Genomic DNA, 19,097 nt, shown 5'->3' on the forward strand with positions numbered 1-19,097 from the left:
TGGAATAATCATCAACAAAAGTAACAAAATATCTGGAACCACCCTTGAAAGTAACTTTAGCCGGGCCCCAAACATCAGTATGCACGTAGTCTAACAACCCTCTGCTTTTATGCTTGCTTGCAGAAAACTTCACCCTATGTGCCTTTCCATACACACAATGCTCACAAAATTCCATTTGTGGTTTCTTCATATTTTTCAGCAAACCTTGTCCACAAAGTAATGATAGACCTTTCTCTGACATATGTCCAAGCCGCATGTGCCATATTCTTGTGCAATTTGTTTGATCTCTATTTCCACCGATTTCAACTGCTAATTCACCTGTGACTGTTGTCCCCAAAAGAGAATAAAGATTACCGTGATTAGTACCCCATTTTCCGCAACTATTTTGCAGCTATTTTTCTCCAACAAACCTATGGAGATAAGATTTTTACGCAAGTCTGGAATATGCCTCACATCTTTTAAGGTTCTTACTCCTCCATCATGCATCTTGATTGTTATAGTACCCAACCCCACAGTTTTACAAGCATGATCATTGTCCATTAAAACTGTGCCACCATTTATGTTTTCATAGGTAGTAAACCACTTCCTATTTGGACACATATGGTGAGAGGCTCCTGAATCAAGAATCCACTTATCGGAGATTTCATAAGATTGTTCTGTTATAGAGTAACAATCCTCCTCATCATTTGAGACGTAGCTTGCTTCTTGCTTTTCTTTTGGGTTGTCGTTGTTCTGTTTCTTGAAAGTTATCTTCTTATTTGGATAATTTGCTTTGAAATGTCCATTCTCACCACATTTAAAGCATGTTCTCTCCGCGTGAGGTCTAGATTTTGGGCTAGACTTTCCACGCTTATTACCTTTTCCTCTTTCATTAGTCCTTCCTCTATCCGTGAACAATCCTTGTGCTTGATCATTATACTCTCTTCCATTTGAAGATGACATTACACTTGTAGCAACCTTACGTAGATCATCTGCTAAAAGTGATGTCCTCGTCTCATCCATGGTTAGAGTGTCACCCACCAGCATCAATGTCTGCACCAGATTTTCATAGGACTTCGGTAATGAAAGTAACAATATGAGTGCCTGGTCTTCATCATCAACCTTCACATCTATATCCTTTAAGTTTGATATGATCCTTTCAAACTTATTGATATATTCTCGGATTGAGGTGCCTTCCTCCATCTTGCATGTATACAATTTGGATTTTAAGTAGATCCTGTTAGTTAGAGTTTTTATCATGAAGTTACTCTCTAACTTTAACCAGACGCCTGCTACAGTTGCTTCTTCGTTCACCAAGAAAGCAACATCCCTCTCAAGGCATAAGATTATTGCAGCCCGTGCCTCAAGATCTAATTCTTCCCAATCCTCATCTTCCATTCCTTCCGGCTTTTTCTCTTTTCCCGCTAGTGCCTTGTGTAACTTTTGTGATATAAGCAGATTTTTCATCTGCATCCTCCAATAGGAAAAATCATTTTTTCATTGAACTTCTCGATTTCATATTTGCCTACTTTGACATTACTACTAGTAGAAGCCATTATATTCAAAATTGAATTTTACCACTCAAATAATGAATAATATAATGTTGGCTCTTGATACCAATTGTTGAGTCTGCAGCGGAATTTTGACTTCTAATAGCTACAAAGTAATATGAAATTAAACACTACTCACAATAATGCACTCGCTATATAATTACTAAAGAGAAAAGGAAATAAAATAAAATAATAATAATAATATGAAAAGAATATGTGAATGTAGTTGTTATTATTGATGATTATTGAATTGAAATTCTACAAACGTTTATATAGTGGTTATATGCTATAATTTCAACGGATAGAAATAAAACTTCCTATAATAACTCTTAGCCTTCCTTTTCTTAGCCTTTCTTTTCTTAGCCTTCCTTTTCTTTCTCTCTCCCTCACAATAACTCTTAGCCTTCCTTTTCTTAGCTTTCCTTTTCTTTCTCTCTCCCTCACACTCTCTTATACATGCAGTAATCTATTGATTAGCAAAAATATCTTAAATAAAGCTCTGATCCATAATGTCTTCGGCCTACCAAGTGCCCTTGCTAGTAAGAATTATGATGCATATCTTCTGTTTGATAATTTGTTGTGTTTTTTATTATGATTTTATTGAGTGCATACATTTTTGCTCCCTTTCAATGAATTACGCTTCGGATCAATTCATCTTAACGGTTTTTGTTCCTGTTAGTTGCCTCAATCTGATATGTAGGTAGCATTGAGAATAAGAAGAAAGCAATTGATACTACGTGTTTGGGGTATTTAGAAATTTTCTTGACATGAATTGAATATAAATATATAATATAATGATTAATGAGATGAGTCTAATTTAGAGATGTTTTAGACACCTCCATTCAATAAAATATGAAATATTTTGCCTACTTTTTAAATTTTATCTTTTCTTGTCGTTGTCCTAAAAAATCTCTATTCATAGGCAAAAAATAAATAAGTTATCATTTATATTCTTTTATAAATATTCAAAATATTTGACAATTTCATCAAAAAACAAAACAGACTATTTAAAATTTTTAAATTATCCTTTTAACCGAACCTAATCTAACTCGATTCTGAACTTCCACACCTCTAATTTTCAACTGTCCACCAACGCTATCCCAATCCACCTACAACCACCATTTACTTATACAGACACAAGTATTTCATTTCTAGCTGCAAGCACCAATCAAGAGGGAGAGGTATAGTCAGGTCTATAACTGTAATCTCATCTCCTCAACTGTTTCATTTGATTGTGAAATCGGGGTCATCTAATCAATTTTGCATATATACAGCTCATAGAGAGCATCATTCCAGTTCTCGACAAGCCTAAACCAAAACAAATACACTGCAAATTCAATTCACTCCTATGAAATCTGATTCATATCCATTGGAGTTGAACAACCGGTTCGATTGTGACAATGACATCGTGTTTGCAGCGCAACCCATGTGGAACAAAGTAAAGTAAAATCGGGTGGAGTTAGGTGGTGGTGGTAATGAGTTGGAAATTGGGAATGGAATAGGATTAGAAATTGGGATTAAGATTAGAAGGATAATTTAAAAATTTTAATTTTATCAATCGAAATTCATTTTTATGAATACATATATTTTTTTAATTTATCAATATTTTGAATATTTATGAATACATATAATAATTTATTCAAAAGAAATAAAGAAAAAGAAAAAATTTAGCACATGCCGGTTTCCATTTCCTTCAAACAAAACAGATATCAAGTGAGTTGGTATTAAAAGTTTGTCTATAAATAGTAAATACTAAATAGATTGACTAATAATTTTATTCTTTTATAAAAGTTTGGCAATGTGGTTTTTTAATAATTAAAAGAATTCAGTATTTTCAAAATAATTAAAAGAACATTATTTATGTAAGATATGATTTTTTAGTAAATAGCCAAATTGGTCCCCGAAAGATAGCCCATTCTTCAAACGAGTCCCCATAAAAAAAAGATAATAAAATTTGTCCCCAAAAAATTTAAAATTGGTAACGTTAGTCCTTCCGTCAAATGTTTGAGTAACGGCGTGAACATATGCTGACCTGGCCGTTAGTGTGACACGTCAGCAAAGGATGAAACGGCGTCGTTTTCCTTGCTCCCCATTACAACGTTTGGGTTTTCATCCCTGTTTCGTATTCTCTCTCAAGTTGCATCCTTCTTCTGAAAAGAAAGAACCCCTGTAATCCCTTCGTCTTAGTTGTTTCCTCCAGGAAGACGAAACATTGAACGGTGACGACCAGGCTTGACCGACGACGACAGTGTGCTGGAGTTGTTGGTGACCGGTTTGCGACCACGTTGGTCAACCGAAAAGGGCACTCCATCGCCTTGCGTGAGAGGTAGGTTAGCTTTCTTTTCTTATTTTGTGAGAGTGGTTGTGGTTTTATATCCTGATCAATGGGGTTGTATTATCGTTGGAAATCTATTGTTACTGTTTGCAATGTTAGGGTTTAGGAGAATGTGTTCAGGCTTAGGGCTTTGTTGATTATCCATGATATGAACCTATTTTTGGATTCTTGAGAACGTTGATTGTGCTCTGTGTAGCTGCATGTGTGTGTGTTAGATTCATTTTGGGAGTTGATGTTGAATATGCATTGCCTCTCCATGAAATAAATTTGCAGCAGTTGTGTGTGTTGCTGTTTTGGTTTCAGATGGAAGGTCCCCCAATGACCTTTGTATTTCACCATGGTGGGAAGTTCCAAACAGATGAATCAGGCTATCTGTGTTATGAACCAGATAATACTGAAGTATTAATGGGTGTAGATTCAGACACTCTAGACGTTTTCATTGTGAAGGGATACTACAAGGAGCTGGGATATGCTGAGATGAACAATTGCTTGTGGAAAGTTCCTGGAACGCTGCTGGATAATGGGTTGAGGAAGCTAGAAAATGACACTGATCTGTTGGAATTGGTTAAGGATTGCAAGAGGAATCATCACCTCATTAACATCTATTTTGATCATGTAGTGTCTAAGCCACACGTGGTTGACTGCATGAGTGGTGCACGAATTGTAAATCACACTTTTCACAACTCGTACCACTAACCAGCAAGTGCACTGGGTCGTCCAAGTAATACCTTACGTGAGTAAGGGTCGAATCCCACGGAGATTGTTGGCTTGAAGCAATCTATGGTTATCTTGTAACTCTTAGTCAGGATATCAATTATAATTATCAATTTGAATTGCGAAGAATAAAAGAGCATGAAATAAATACTTGTTATGCAGTAATGGAGAATATGTTAGAGTTTTGGAGATGCTTTGTCTTCTCTGAATCTCTGCTTTCTCCCTGTCTTCTTCTTCATGCACGCAAGGTTCCTCCTATGGCAAGCTGTGTGTTGGTGGATCACCGTTGTCAATGGCTACCATCCGTCCTCTTAGTGAAAAAGGTCCAGGTGCGCTGTCACCGCACGGCTAATCATCTGTCGGTTCCCACTCATGCTGGAATAGGATCCATTGATCCTTTTACGTCTGTCACTACGCCCAGCCCTTGTGAGTTTGAAACTCGTCACAGTCATTCAATCCCTGAATCCTACTCGGAATACCACAGACAAGGTTTAGACTTTCCGGATTCTCAAGAATGCTGCCAATGGATTCTAGCTTATACCACGAAGATTCTGATTAAGGAATCCAAGAGATATTCATTCAATCGAAGGTAGAACAGAGGTGGTTGTCAGGCACGCGTTCATAGGTTGAGGATGATGATGAGTGTCACGGATCATCACATCCATCATATTGAAGTGCGAATAAACATCTTAGATAGAAACAAGCGTGTTTGAATAGAAAACAGAAATAGTTGCATTAATTCATCGAAACACAGCAGAGCTCCTCACCCCCAAAAATGGAGTTCAGAGACTCATGCCATCAAAGAATACAAAGTTCAGATCTAAAATATCATGAGTTACAAAATAAATCTCTAAAAGTTATTTAAATACTAAACTAATAAACTAGGTTTACAGAAAATGAGTAAACTATGATAGATAGTGCAGAAATCCACTTCTAGGGCCCACTTGGTGTGTGCTGGGGCTGAGACTTAAGCTTCTCATGTGCTTGGGCTGTTTCTATAGTTGAACGCCAGGTTGTAACCTGTTTCTAGCGTTGAACTCCAACTTGTAACCTATTTCTGGCGCTGAACGCCATACTGCAACATGGAACTAGCGTTGAACGCCATTTTATGTCATCTATCCTTGAGCAAAGTATGGACTATTATATATTTCTGGAAAGCCCTAGATGTCTACTTTTCAACGTAATTGGAAGCGCGCCAATTGGAATTCTGTAGCTCCAGAAAATCCATTTTGAGTGCAGGGAGGTCAGAATCCAACAGCATCTGCAGTCCTTTTTCAGCCTGAATCAAATTTTTGCTCAGCTCCCTCAATTTCAGCCAGAAAATACCTGAAATCATAGAAAAACACACAAACTCATAGTAAAGTCCGGAAATATAATTTTTATTTAAAAACTAATAAAAATATAATAAAAAGTGACTAAAACATATTAAAAACTACCTAAAAACAATGCCAAAAAGCGTATAAATTATCCGCTCATCAATGAGCGAGGATGATGATGAAATACTTTATTTGCCAACCATCCCTGAAGAAACAGAGAAACTGAACAAGGACCATAATGATGCAATGTCTCAAGATTACTGTAAGACAACAAAAAAATCACCTAAGCCAAAAAGAGCCAAAACTCAACCCACTCCTAAGGCCACTCCTCAGCCTACACCTAAGCCTACTCCTCAGCCCACACCTAAGGCTACTCCTCAGCCCACACCCAATCCCACTCCTCAGCCTACACATCAGCCCACACCTAAAGCCACACCTGAGCCCACTTCTAAGTCCACACCTCAGCCCGCACCTCAGCCCACTCCTAAGCCCACACCTAAGCCTACTCCTCAGCCCAACCCCAACCCACATGTACGCCCACACCTAAGCCCACTCCAAAGCCCAAAACCAAGGCCATGCAAAAGCCCGTCCAGCAACCCAAATCTTGGACTAAACCCCAGGTTGCTAAAGGGAGTGGCAAGGCTACAGCAGCCGACAAGATCAGCAAGAAGGTGAAATCCACAACCTGGGTGAACCTTAAGCACTCTATTTTCCAGTATTACCACCGGATACATACATGCCACAGACACATAATTGGATGAACCTTTTCAGATTGTGACTCAGCTTTGCTAAAGTCCCCAATTAGAGGTGTTCAGGGTTCTTAAGCACACTCTGTTTTTGCTTTGGACCTCGACTTTAACCGCTCAGCCTCAAGTTTTCACTTAACACCTTCACGCCACAAGCACATGGTTAGGGACAGCTTGGTTTAGCCGCTTAGGCTAGGATTTTATTCCTTTAGGCCCTCCTATCCACTGATGCTCAAAGCCTTGGATCCTTTTTATTACCCTTGCCTTTTGGTTTTAAGGGCTATTGGCTTTTTTTTTTTTTGCTCTTGCCTTTTGGTTTAAAGAGCTTTTGGCTTTTTCTGCTTGCTTTTTCTTTTTCTTGCTCTCTTTTTTTTCGCATTTTTTTTCTGCAAGCTTTGTTCTTCACTGCTTTTTCTTGCTTCAAGAATCATTTTTATGATTTTTCAGATTATCAAATAACATTTCTCCTTTTTCATCATTCTTTCAAGAGCCAACAATTTTAACATTCATAAACAACAAATTCAAAAGATATATGCACTGTTCAAGCATTCATTCAGAAAACAAAAAATATTGCCACCACATCAAAATAATTAAACTATTTTAAAATTCAAAATTCATGTACTTCTTTTTCTTTTTCAGAAAACAATTTTCATTTAAGAAAGGTGATGGATTCATAGGACATTCATATCTTTAAGACATAGACACTTAGATACTAGTGATCATATAGTAAAGACACAAACATAATTAAACATGAAGCATAGTAAACGAAAAACAGGAAAATAAGAACAAGGAGATTAAGGAATGGGTCCACCTTAATGAGGGTGTCGTCTTCCTCTTCTTGAAGAACCAATGGTGCTCTTGAGCTCCTCTATGTCTCTTCCTTGCCTTTGTTGCTCCTCCCTCATAGCTCTTTGATCTGCAGTCAATTGCTCTACCTCTGAATTATGGAAAAACAAAAAGCAATGCTTTTACCACACCAAACTTAAAAGGTTTGCTTGTCCTTGAGCAAAAAAAGAAAGAAGTGGAGAAGATGGAGGAGATGGAGGTGTGTGAATGGGTGGGTTTAGGAGGGGAAAGGTTTGAATTTGAATGGTGAGGTAGGTGGAGAACCTGTGGGGTCCACAGATCAAGTGGGATCAAGGACTTAACATCCCTGCTCCAATTAGGCGTGTAAAATGCCCTTGCTATGCAATCCTGGCGTTTAACGCCAGACTGCTGCTTGTTTCTGGCGTTAAACACTAGCTTGGTGCTTGTTTTTGGCGTTAAACGCCAGACAGATGCTTGTTTCTGGCGTTTAAACGCCAAACTGCTCTCCTCCAGGGTGTGCTGTTTTCAATGCTGTTTTTCATTCTGTTTTTGATTTTTCAGTAGTTTTTGTGACTTCACATGACCATCAACCTAATAAATCACGAAATAACAAAAAGAAAATAAAATAGATATGATTAAATAACATTGGATTGCCTCCCAACAAGCGCTTCTTTAATGTCAATAGCTTGACAATGAGCTCTCATGGAGCCTCACAGATAATCAGAGCAAGGTTGGAACCTCTCAACACCAAACTTAGAGTTTGGTTGTGGCCTCCCAACACCAAACTTAGAGTTTGAATGTGGGGGTTTTGTTTGACTCTGTATTGAGAGAAGCTTTTCATGCATCCTCTCCATGGTTACAGAAGGAGAACCTTGTGTCTTATAGTTTGCAATGTCTGCAAACCACAGAGCTTCCTGAATAGCAAACAATTGCTCATCCAGAAAGGTTTCAGAGATCTCAGTAGGAGGGAGGGATGCTCCTGCTACTGGTTCTATCTGGGACAGGTGATCAGCTACTTGATTCTCTGTCCCTTTTCTGTCTCTTATTTCTATATCAAACTCTTGCAGAAGCAACACCCATCTTATGAGCCTGGGCTTTGAATCCTGCTTTGTGAGTAGATATTTAAGAGCAGCATGGTCAGTGTACACAATCACTTTTGATCCTACTAAGTATGATCTAAACTTGTCAATGGCATAAACCACTGCAAGCAGCTCTTTTTCTGTGGTTGTGTAAATTTTCTGGGCCTCATTTAAAATGCGGCTAGCATAATGAATGACATGTAGAAGCTTGTTATGCCTCTGTCTCAGTACTGCACCAATGGCATGGTCACTGGCATCACACATTAGTTCAAATGGTAATGTTCAGTCTGGTGCAGAAATAACTGGTGCTGTGACCAGCTTAGCTTTCAGAGTTTCAAACGCCTGCAGACACTCTGTGTCAAACATAAATGGCGTGTCAGCAGCTAGTAGATTGCTCAGAGGTTTTGCAATTTTTGAAAAATCCTTTATAAACCTCCTATAGAATCCTGCATGCCCCAGAAAGCTTCTGATTTCCTTAACATTGGTGGGTGGTGATAATTTTTCAATTACCTCTACCTTAGCTTGATCCACCTCTATTCCCTTGTTCGAAATTTTATGCCCAAGGACAATTCCTTCAGTCACCATAAAGTGACATTTTTCCCAATTTAGAACCAGGTTAGTCTCTTGGCATCTTTTCAGAACAAGTGCTAGATGGTTAAGACAGGAGCTAAATGAGTCTCCAAATACTGAGAAGTCGTCCATGAAGACTTCGAGAAATTTCTCTACTATATCAGAGAAGATAGAGAGCATGCACCTCTAAAAGGTTGCAGGTGCATTGCACAGACCAAAAGGCATTCTTCTGTATGCAAATACTCCAAATGGACATGTGAATACTGTTTTCTCTTGGTCCTGAGGATCTACTGCAATTTGGTTGTAATCTGAATAGCCATCCAAAAAGTAGTATTCATGACCTGCTAGTCTTTCTAGCATCTGGTCTATGAATAGTAAAGGGAAGTGATCCTTCCTGGTGGCTGTATTAAGCCTTCTGTAGTCAATACACATATGCCACCCTGTAACTGTTCTTATAAGAACCAATTCATTTTTTTCATTATGAACCACTGTCATACCTCCCTTCTTAGGGACAACATGGACAGGACTCACCCAGGGGCTATCAGAAATAGGATAAATAATCCCAGCCTCTAGTAACTTAGTGACCTCTTTCTGCACAACTTCCTTCATGGCTAGATTTAGCCACCTCTGTGGTTGAACCACTGGCTTAGCATCATCCTCCAATAGGATCTTGTGCATGCATCTTGCTAGGCTAATGCCCTTAAGGTCACTTATGAACCACCCAAGAGCTGTCTTGTGTGTCCTTAGCACTTGAAGTAGTGCTTCCTCTTCCAGGGGATTTAAAGCAGAGCTTATGATCACCGGAAAAGTGTCACCTTCTCCCAGAAATGCATATTTCAGGGATGGTGGTAATGGTTTGAGCTCGGATTTAGGAGGTTTTTCCTCTTCCTGAGGAAGTTTCAGAGGCTCTTTCAATTCCTCTGAATCCTCCAGATCAGGCTGAACATCTTTAAAAATGTCCTCTAGCTTTGATTCGAGACTCTCAGTCATATTGACCTCTTCCACTAGGGAGTCAATAATATCAACGCTCAGGCAGTCGTCTGATGTGTCTGGATGTTGCATAGCTTTGACAACATTCAACTTAAACTCATCCTCATTGACTCTCAGGGTTATCTCCCCTTTTTGAACGTCAATGAGGGTTCGTCCAGTTGCTAGGAATGGTCTTCCTAGAATGAGAGTTGCACTCTTGTGCTCCTCCATTTCCAGCACTACAAAGTCAGTAGAGAAGGCAAATGGCCCAACCTTGACAATCATATCCTTAATTATGCCTGATGGGTATTTAATGGAGCCATCAGCAAGTTGAAGACAGATCCAGGTTGGTTTGACCTCTTCAGTCAAGCCAAGCTTTCTGATAGTGGATGCAGGGATTAGGTTGATGCTTGCCCCAAGATCACATAAAGCTGTCTTGGTGCAATTACCCTCTAATATGCATGGTATCATAAAGCTCTCGGGATCTTTAAGCTTTTCTGGGAAGCTTTTCAGAATGACTACACTGCATTCTTCAGTGAGGAGAACTCTTTCAGTTTCTCTCCAATCCTTCTTATGACTCAAGATATCTTTCATGAACTTGGCATAAGAGGGTATTTTCTCAAGTGCCTCTGCAAACGGAATCTTTATTTCAAGAGTCCTGAGATAGTCTGCAAAGCGAGCAAATTGCTTATCCTGCTCCTCTTGGCGGAGTTTTTGAGGATAAGGTATCTTGGCTTTGTACTCCTCAATCTTGGTTGCTGAAGGTTTATTTCCTACAGAAGTGGTTGGAAAAGCCTTTTTAGAGGGGTTGTTATCAGCACTTGTGTGTGTCTGATCCCTCACTGGCATTTGAATGCCAGGGTTAGAAGCTGGATTGGCGTTGGACGCCAACTCCTTACTTGTTCCTGGCATTTGAATGCCAAAACTAAGCTTCCATTGGGCGTTTGACGCCAAATCCCTGCCTGTTTGTGGCGTTTGAACGCCAGAGTTATTCCTCTCTGGGCTCTTACTGTCCTCAGAGGGATTTTGAATAGCAGTTTGTTTATTTCTTGGCTTCCTGCTGCCTTGAAGTGAGGTATTTAATGTTTTTCCACTTCTTAATTGAACTGCTTGGCACTCTTCTGTTATTTGTTTTGATAACTGCTGTTTTGTTTGCTTTAACTGTACTTCCATATTCAGATTAGCCATTCTTGTGTCTTGTAGTATCTCCTTGAATTTGGCCAGCTGTTTTGTTAGAAAGTCCAATTGCTGATTGAATTCAGTAATTTGTTCTGCAGGACTGAGTTCAGCAGTTACTGTTTTAGCCTCTTCTTTCTTGGAAGATTCACTACTTAGGTACAGATGCTGATTTCTGGCAACTGTATCAATAAGCTCTTGAGCCTCTTCAATTGTCTTTCTCATGTGTATAGATCCACCAGCTGAGTGGTCTAGAAAAATCTGAGCTTTCTCTGTAAGCCCGTAATAAAAGATGTCTAACTGCACCCATTCTGAAAATATTTCAGAGGAGCATTTTCTTAGCATCTCTCTGTATCTCTCCCAGGCATCATAAAGAGATTCATTATCTCCTTGTTTAAAGTCTTGGATGTCCAGCCTTAGCTGTGTCATCCGTTTTGGAGGGAAGTATTGATTCAGGAATTTTTCTGACAGCTGTTTCCATGTCCTTATGCTAGCCTTAGGTTGGTTATTTAACCACCTCTTAGCTTGGTCTTTTACAGGAAATGGAAACAGTAATAATCTGTAGACATCCTGATCTACTTCCTTATCATGTACTGTGTCAGCAATTTGTAAAAATTGTGCCAGAAACTCTGTAGGTTCTTCCTATGGAAGACCAAAATACTGACAACTTTGCTGCACCATGATAATGAGCTGAGGATTCAACTCAAAGCTACTGACTCCAATGGAGGGTATACAGATACTGCTCCCATATGAAGCAGTAGTGGGGTTAGCATATGACCCTAGAGTCCTTCTGGACTGTTCATTTCCACTTAGGTCCATGATGGAGAAAGGGAGATGATGCGAATTGCAAAAATTTTTTTTTTTGAAAACCGAAATTAAAATTAAATAAAATAAAAGAAAATAAATAAAAAATTAACTATAATTTCAAAAATTTGAAGGAAAATAAATAAAAGAAAATTGAAAACTAAATTAATTAATTAAAAAGATTAGAAAAAGATGTGGGTGAGGATTTTCAAAAAAATGAAGAGAGAAAAATTGGTTATGAAGTTTTGAAAAAGATATGTCTTAAATTTAAAGATACTTGTAAGAAAATAAAATAAAAGAAAAAAGAAAGAAAAGATATGAAAAAGATTTGATTTTAAGTTTTGAGATTAGAAAAGATTAGATAAGCTAGGCAAGAGAAGATAAGAAATTTAAATTAAAAAGTGTTGAAATTTAAATTTTAAATTTGAAAATTAATTTTGAAATTTGAAATTTGAAAATTGAATTTTGAATTTTCGAAAAAGTCAACAATATTAAGATAAGGATTTGAAAAAGATTTAAATTTTGAAAAGATTTGAAAATTGAAATTTGAAAATTAAATTTTAAATTTTAAATTTTGAAATTTGAATTTTGAAATTTTGGAAGTTGAAATTTGAAATTTGAAATAAGATAAGATAAGATTTTGAAAAAGATATGATTGTTTTGAAAAAGATTTGAATTTTGAAATTTTAAAACTAAGATAAGATAAAATAAAAAATTTTAAAATAAAATCTGAATTTTTAAAAAGAAAATTCGAAAATCAATTAAAATAAAGGAAAAAGATATTTTTGAATTCAATGAGGAAAGAGAAAAACAATAAAAAGACACAAAAGTTAAAATTTTTAGATCTAATGCTCCTTATTTTCGAAAATTTTGGAGGGAAACACCAAGGAACACCAAACTTAAAAATTTTAAGATCAAAACACAAGGAAGACTCAAGAACACTTTGAAGACTCACAAGAACAGCAAGAACATGAAGATAGAACACCAAACTTAAAATTTTTAGAAAACCAAGATAAAATTTTCGAAAACTAAAGAAAAATCAACAAGAAAACACCAAACTTAAAGTTTGGCACAAGATTTATCCAAAGAAAAATTATGTTTTTGAAAAAGTTTTTTTTTTTTAAGAAGATAGCAAATTACCAAGAACATAAGCACCACGCTCTAGCCAATTGAGCTATAAATTTAAAGTGTTTTAACAAGGTGTCTAATGCATAAAAATATTTTATTATTATTTTTTTTTAGATACTAATAATTCTAGAATGCACAAGAAAAACAAAAGAAAATCACAAAACAAGAAAAACTAAAGATCAAACAAGGAAAATAAACAAGAACAACTTGAAGATTAAGAAAGAACAATGAACACAAATTAAAAAATTTAAAAGAAAATAAAAACATGCAATTGACACCAAACTTAAAATATAAAACTAAACTCAAACAGAAAAACTCAATTATTAGTAAAAAAATAAAATTTCGAAAACAAAAAATTTTGAAAAAGAAAATAAGGATTCTAAAACTTTAACAAGAACAATAATAAGAGACTCAAAGATAAAAGACAGATTAATAAAGAAAAATAAAAAAATTTTAAAAGATTTTTGAAAAGAAAGTAAAAGACTTTGACCCAAAAGACAAAATCTTCCTAATCTAAGTAACAGGATGAACCGTCAGTTGTTCAAACTCGAACAATCCCCGGCAACGGCGCCAAAAACTTGGTGCACGAATTGTAAATCACACTTTTTATAACTCGTACCACTAACCAGCAAGTGCACTGGGTCGTCCAAGTAATACCTTATGTGAGTAAGGGTCGAATCCCACGGAGATTGTTGGCTTGAAGCAATCTATGGTTATCTTGTAACTCTTAGTCAGGATATCAATTATAATTATCAATTTGAATTGCAAAGAATAAAAGAGCATGAAATAAATACTTGTTATGCAGTAATGGAGAATATGTTAGAGTTTTGGAGATGCTTTGTTTTCTGAATCTCTGCTTTCTCCCTGTCTTCTTCTTCACGCACGCAATGTTCCTCCTATGGCAAGCTGTGTGTTGGTGGATCACTGTTGTCAATGGCTACCATCCGTCCTCTCAGTGAAAAAGGTCCAAGTGCGCTGTCACCGCACGACTAATCATCTGTCGGTTCCCACTCATGTTGGAATAGGATCCATTGATCCTTTTGCGTCTGTCACTACGCCCAGCCCTTGTGAGTTTGAAGCTCGTCACAGTCATTCAATCCCTGAATCCTACTCGAAATACCACAGACAAGGTTTAGACTTTCCGGATTCTCAAGAATGCTGCCAATGGATTCTAGCTTATACCACGAAGATTCTGATTAAGGAATCCAAGAGATATTCATTCAATCGAAGGTAGAACGGAGGTGGTTGTTAGGCACGCGTTCATAGGTTGAGGATGATGATGAGTGTCACGGATCATCACATCCATATATTGAAGTGCGAATAAACATCTTAGATAGAAATAAGCGTGTTTGAATAGAAAATAGAAATAGTTGTATTAATTCATCGAAACACAGCAGAGCTCCTCACCCCCAACAATGAAGTTTAGAGACTCATGCCGTCAAAGAGTACAAAGTTCAGATCTAAAATGTCATGAGTTACAAAATAAATCTCTAAAAATTGTTTAAATACTAAACTAGTAACCTAGGTTTACAGAAAATGAGTAAACTATGATAGATAGTGCAGAAATCCACTTCTAGGGCCCACTTGATGTGTGATGGGGCTGAGACTTAAGCTTCTCACGTGCTTGGGCTGTTTCTGGAGTTGAACTCCAGGTTGTAACCTGTTTCTGGCATTGAACTCCAACTTGTAACCTGTTTCTGGCGCTGAACGCCAGACTGCAACATAGAACTGACACTAAATGCCAGTTTACGTCATCTATCCTTGAGCAAAGTATGGACTATTATATATTTCTGGAAAGCACTGGATGTCTACTTTCCAACGCAATTGGGAGCGCACCAATTGGACTCCTGTAGCTCCAGAAAATCCATTTTGAGTGCAGGGAGGTCAGAATCCAACAGCATCTGCAGTCCTTTTTCAGCCTGAATCAGATTTTTGCTCAGCTCCCTCAATTTCAGCCAGAAAATACCTGAAATCACAGAAAAACACACAAACTCATAGTAAAGTCCAGAAATATGATTTTTATTTAAAAACTAATAAAAATATAATAAAAAGTGACTAAACATATTAAAAACTACCTAAAAATAATGCCAAAAAGCGTATAAATTATCCGCTCATCAATGAGCGAGGATGATGATGAAGTACTTTGTTTGCCAACCATCCCTGAAGAAGCAGAGAAACTGAACAAGGACCACAATGATGCAATGTCCCAAGATTACTGTAAGATAACAAAAAAATCACATAAGCCAAAAAGAGCCAAAACTCAGCCCACACCTAAGCCTACTCCTTAGCCCACACCTAAGTCTACTCCTCAGCCCACACCCCAGCCCACTTCTCAGCCCACACATCAGCCCACACCTAAAGCCACACTTGAGCCCACTCCTAAGCCCACACCTCAGCCCACTCCTGAGCCCACACCTCAGCCTACTCCTCAGCCAACCCCCAACCCACATGTACGCCCACACCTAAGCCCACTCCAAAGCCCAAAACCAAGGCTATGCAAAAGCCCATCCAGCAACCCAAACTTTAGACTAAACCCCAGGCTGCTAAAGGGAGTGGCAAGGCTACAGCAGCCGACAAGATCAGCAAGAAGGTGAAATCCACAACCAGTACAAGATCTTGAAGGCAGGTCAAGGCAACTCCACTTGCAGATGATAGTCAATCTCATGATTCCTATGATAGTGCTGAAGACAGTTTGTACAAGCCTCCAAAAGTTACAGGAGATTCCATATACAGTAGTGACAGTGATAGTGGAGTTGATGGAGTAGAGTCTTCTTGGGCCAAGAAAGTAGATCACAGAGAGAAGCATAGGCCTGCTGCTAACAGAACAAGGGACAAAGCTATTGACACTGATGACTCCAACTATGAGAACATTGAATCTGATGAATGCTCTGATGGAGGTATTAATATATTAATAGATCTTATTCAAATAATTTATTTTTTCTACACAAATCTTATGATATTTTCATGTAATTTCAGAGTCAGATGACGAATTTGATTGGGAAGAATCATCAGATGGAGATGAATGAAAGTCAGAAGATTCTGCCCATGAGTTAGACTCTGAAGATGAAGGGCCAGCTGTGTATCCACATTATAATGACAAGCCCAAATTTGGTGATCTGAAGTTTGAGGTAAATATGGTTTTCAAATCCAAGCAACATTTTATGGCTGCCACTAGAGATTACACTATACAATGGGGTAGGAATATTAGGTTCTATAAGAATGACAAGATTAGAGTAAGGGTGGTTTGTAAGTGTGAAGACTGTACATGGGTAGTATATTGTAGACACAATCCTAGTGATAGTTCCTGGCAGATAAAAACACTAGTTGACAATCACACTTGCGCAAGAAAGCGAAAAAACAGAGCTGCTATATTGGAATGGACTGTGAACAAGTTATACCCAAAACTTAGGAAGCACCCTAAGATGAAGCATATGGAGGTGTGTGAGTGGTTTGTTAGGAAGTGCAACGTGAAGCTGAATAGTTCATGCATTACCTGAGCTCTTAAGGCATCTAGGAAGATAGTTGAAGGGGATGAGATTGCTCAATACGGGTTGATATCGGATTATGCACATGAATTGCTCACTGCCAACCCAGGTTCCATAGTTCAGGTGGGTGTGATTCCCATAACTAATAATCCGCCTTAGTTCGAGAGATTTTATGTCTGTCTAGATGCTTGTAATAAGGGTTTCAAAGCAGGCTGTAGGCCATTGATAGGTCTAGATGGGGCATTCCTAAAAAACATTACACGGAGGACAGTTTCTCACTGCATGCGGACATGATGCAAACAATCACATTTTTATGATTGCATACGCAATTGTTGATGTTGAGAACAAAGAGAACTGGAAATGGTTCTTGGAGCTGCTCCTATCAGACATGGAAAAGGTGAAGACTAATTTGAATCACGATTTGATTTTTAAGGACTTTTTTGATTTAATGATGCTTCTTTGAGGACTGTAATGACTGTAAATCTTCTCGGGCTTGACTGTTTGTGCAGGGGTTAATACTAGCAGTCAAAGAACTCGTCCCAGCAGTTCCACACAGATTTTGTGTGTGGCATTTGTGGAGGAACTTCTCTAAACAGTGGGGCAGCATCGAACTTAAGGACTTGGTCTGGGAGTGTGCAAGATCGAGGACCCCGGTTGAGTTCGAGAGGAATATGAATAGAGTCAAAAGGATTAATGAAAAAGCTTGGGAATACTTAGCCAAGTGGCCGAAGGAAGCTTGGACCAAAGCCCATTTCAGTGAAGGGCCAAAGGTCGACAACATTTGCAACAACGCTTGTGAATCCTTCAATGCAAAGACAAAGCATGACAGAGGTAAGCTTATTCTGAGTCTGGCAGAGGAGGTACGAAGAATGGTTATGAAAAGCATGTCTAATAATAGACTGAAACTTTTGAGTTATCAAGGAAAACTTCCTCCAGTTCAGCAAAGTAGGCTAGAATCTCTTATTAAGTTATCCAGAAACTGGGCTCCCTACTGGTCGGGTGATGCTAAAGAGGAAGTCTACGAAGTTCAAGGATGGCCTACTAATATGGTGGTAGATTTGGGGAAGCATACTTGCTCCTGCAGGTTTTGGCAGTTGACAGGTTGAATTCATAACTGATTTCATTTTTCATATGCATACCATGATTCATACTTAACTGAATGAATTTTTTTTCTGAAATATATAGGAATGCCTTGTATGCACGCAATATCAGCCATTCAAGAAAAAAAGGATAAGAGGCCTAAGGAGTATTGCCACGAATGGTTGAGCATGGATGCTTACAGAAGAACATACCAATTCAATGTTAATCCTGTCAAGGGACAAGATCTATGGGAGAAAACTGGTTCTCCTGCACCTATTCCACCTCCTATCAAACCTAAACCAGGCAGACCAACAACAAATAGAAGGAAGGACAAGGATGAAAGACCCACTGGCACGAAGACAAAAATGAAAAGGAAGTATGCTCCAATTCGGTGCATGTACTGTAGAGAGGTGGGCCACAACAAGAGAACTTGCAGGAAGAAAAAGCAAGACGATGCTCAGGAGAAAGCAAGGATGATGCAACTGCAGAAAAGGAAGATCACACTCAGCCCATACAGACACCACCTGCAGTAGCAGTAGCTGCTCCAGATGAACATACTGAAATTCCTGTTACTCAGCATGCTCAGCTTCCACTGACACAACAATCCCAAACCTCAACCAATGTCACTCAAGTAATCTTGCCCATGACTTTTAATTTGAGCATTGGTTACTTGTAGCTATTTTTGATTTCAGACAATGATGATAACTGTTTGATACAGACTAGAAAAAGATGAAGGCCTCCAAAACTCCATGTCACCAGGGCCAGGGCAAAGGAAAATGCCTCTCCAGGAGCAGATGCTGTATCAGCTGAAACCATCAAGGGTAGCAGCTCCGCAACAGCCAAGAAACTTGCCAGCTTCATGACATTTGTTCCAACTCCGGGTTTCAAACCTCCCAGAAAAAAAGACATGGAATGACTTCAAGACTTGAAGACATAAAATATAGGGCAATTAGTATCTGTTATTTTGTCAGGGCTAAATTTTACCATTTATAAACAATGTGGTAGTTGTGGTATCTTCAATAGCCCTGTTTTTTGTATAGCCCTTTATGGTATACTGCTTTCAACTGTCAGCTACTACCTTTTGGATTATTATCATGTTAAAACAATGTTCTTATTTAAATCTGGCACAATGGAAACTAGTTCACCATTGGTGATGTTATGATGTTATGCTATTCCTAGTTCACTTAATTTTAATTCTGCTTATTCTGATTTGCTTACATTATGTTATGATCAACAACAATATTGTATGTAAATAACCTTTTTACTAGTAAAGAAACATAAACATACAAGGTTTTCACAACAACAGAAAACTGTAAAGGTTCACAGCATCATCCTTTTCACCTTTTCACAGTAACTGCT

General features: G+C 38.1%; 1 protein-coding gene across 1 annotated transcript; it reads left to right on the forward strand.

The window, feature by feature from the left end:
* The first annotated feature begins 4,167 nt into the window (after positions 1 to 4,167).
* Positions 4,168 to 6,569, forward strand: LOC148550759 (uncharacterized). The gene is made up of 2 exons (XM_088494615.1): positions 4,168 to 4,518; positions 6,066 to 6,569. The coding sequence occupies exons 1-2, from the start codon at positions 4,168 to 4,170 to the stop codon at positions 6,567 to 6,569; spliced, it is 855 nt and encodes a 284-aa protein (XP_088350741.1).
* The last annotated feature ends 12,528 nt before the right edge of the window (positions 6,570 to 19,097 follow it).

Source organism: Arachis ipaensis, chromosome B7 (genome assembly GCF_059453495.1).
Source record: "Arachis ipaensis isolate K30076 ecotype BB chromosome B7, ASM5945349v1, whole genome shotgun sequence".
NCBI lineage: Eukaryota > Viridiplantae > Streptophyta > Magnoliopsida > Fabales > Fabaceae > Arachis > Arachis ipaensis.

Bases quoted from the DNA above. Each gene is read 5' to 3' on its own strand.
- LOC148550759 (XM_088494615.1), top strand. From the start codon at position 4,168: ATGGAAGGTCCCCCAATGACCTTTGTATTTCACCATGGTGGGAAGTTC. The intron at 4,519-6,065 runs GCACGAATTGTA...TCAATGAGCGAG, and splicing joins TGGTTGACTGCATGAGTGGT to GATGATGATGAAATACTTTA.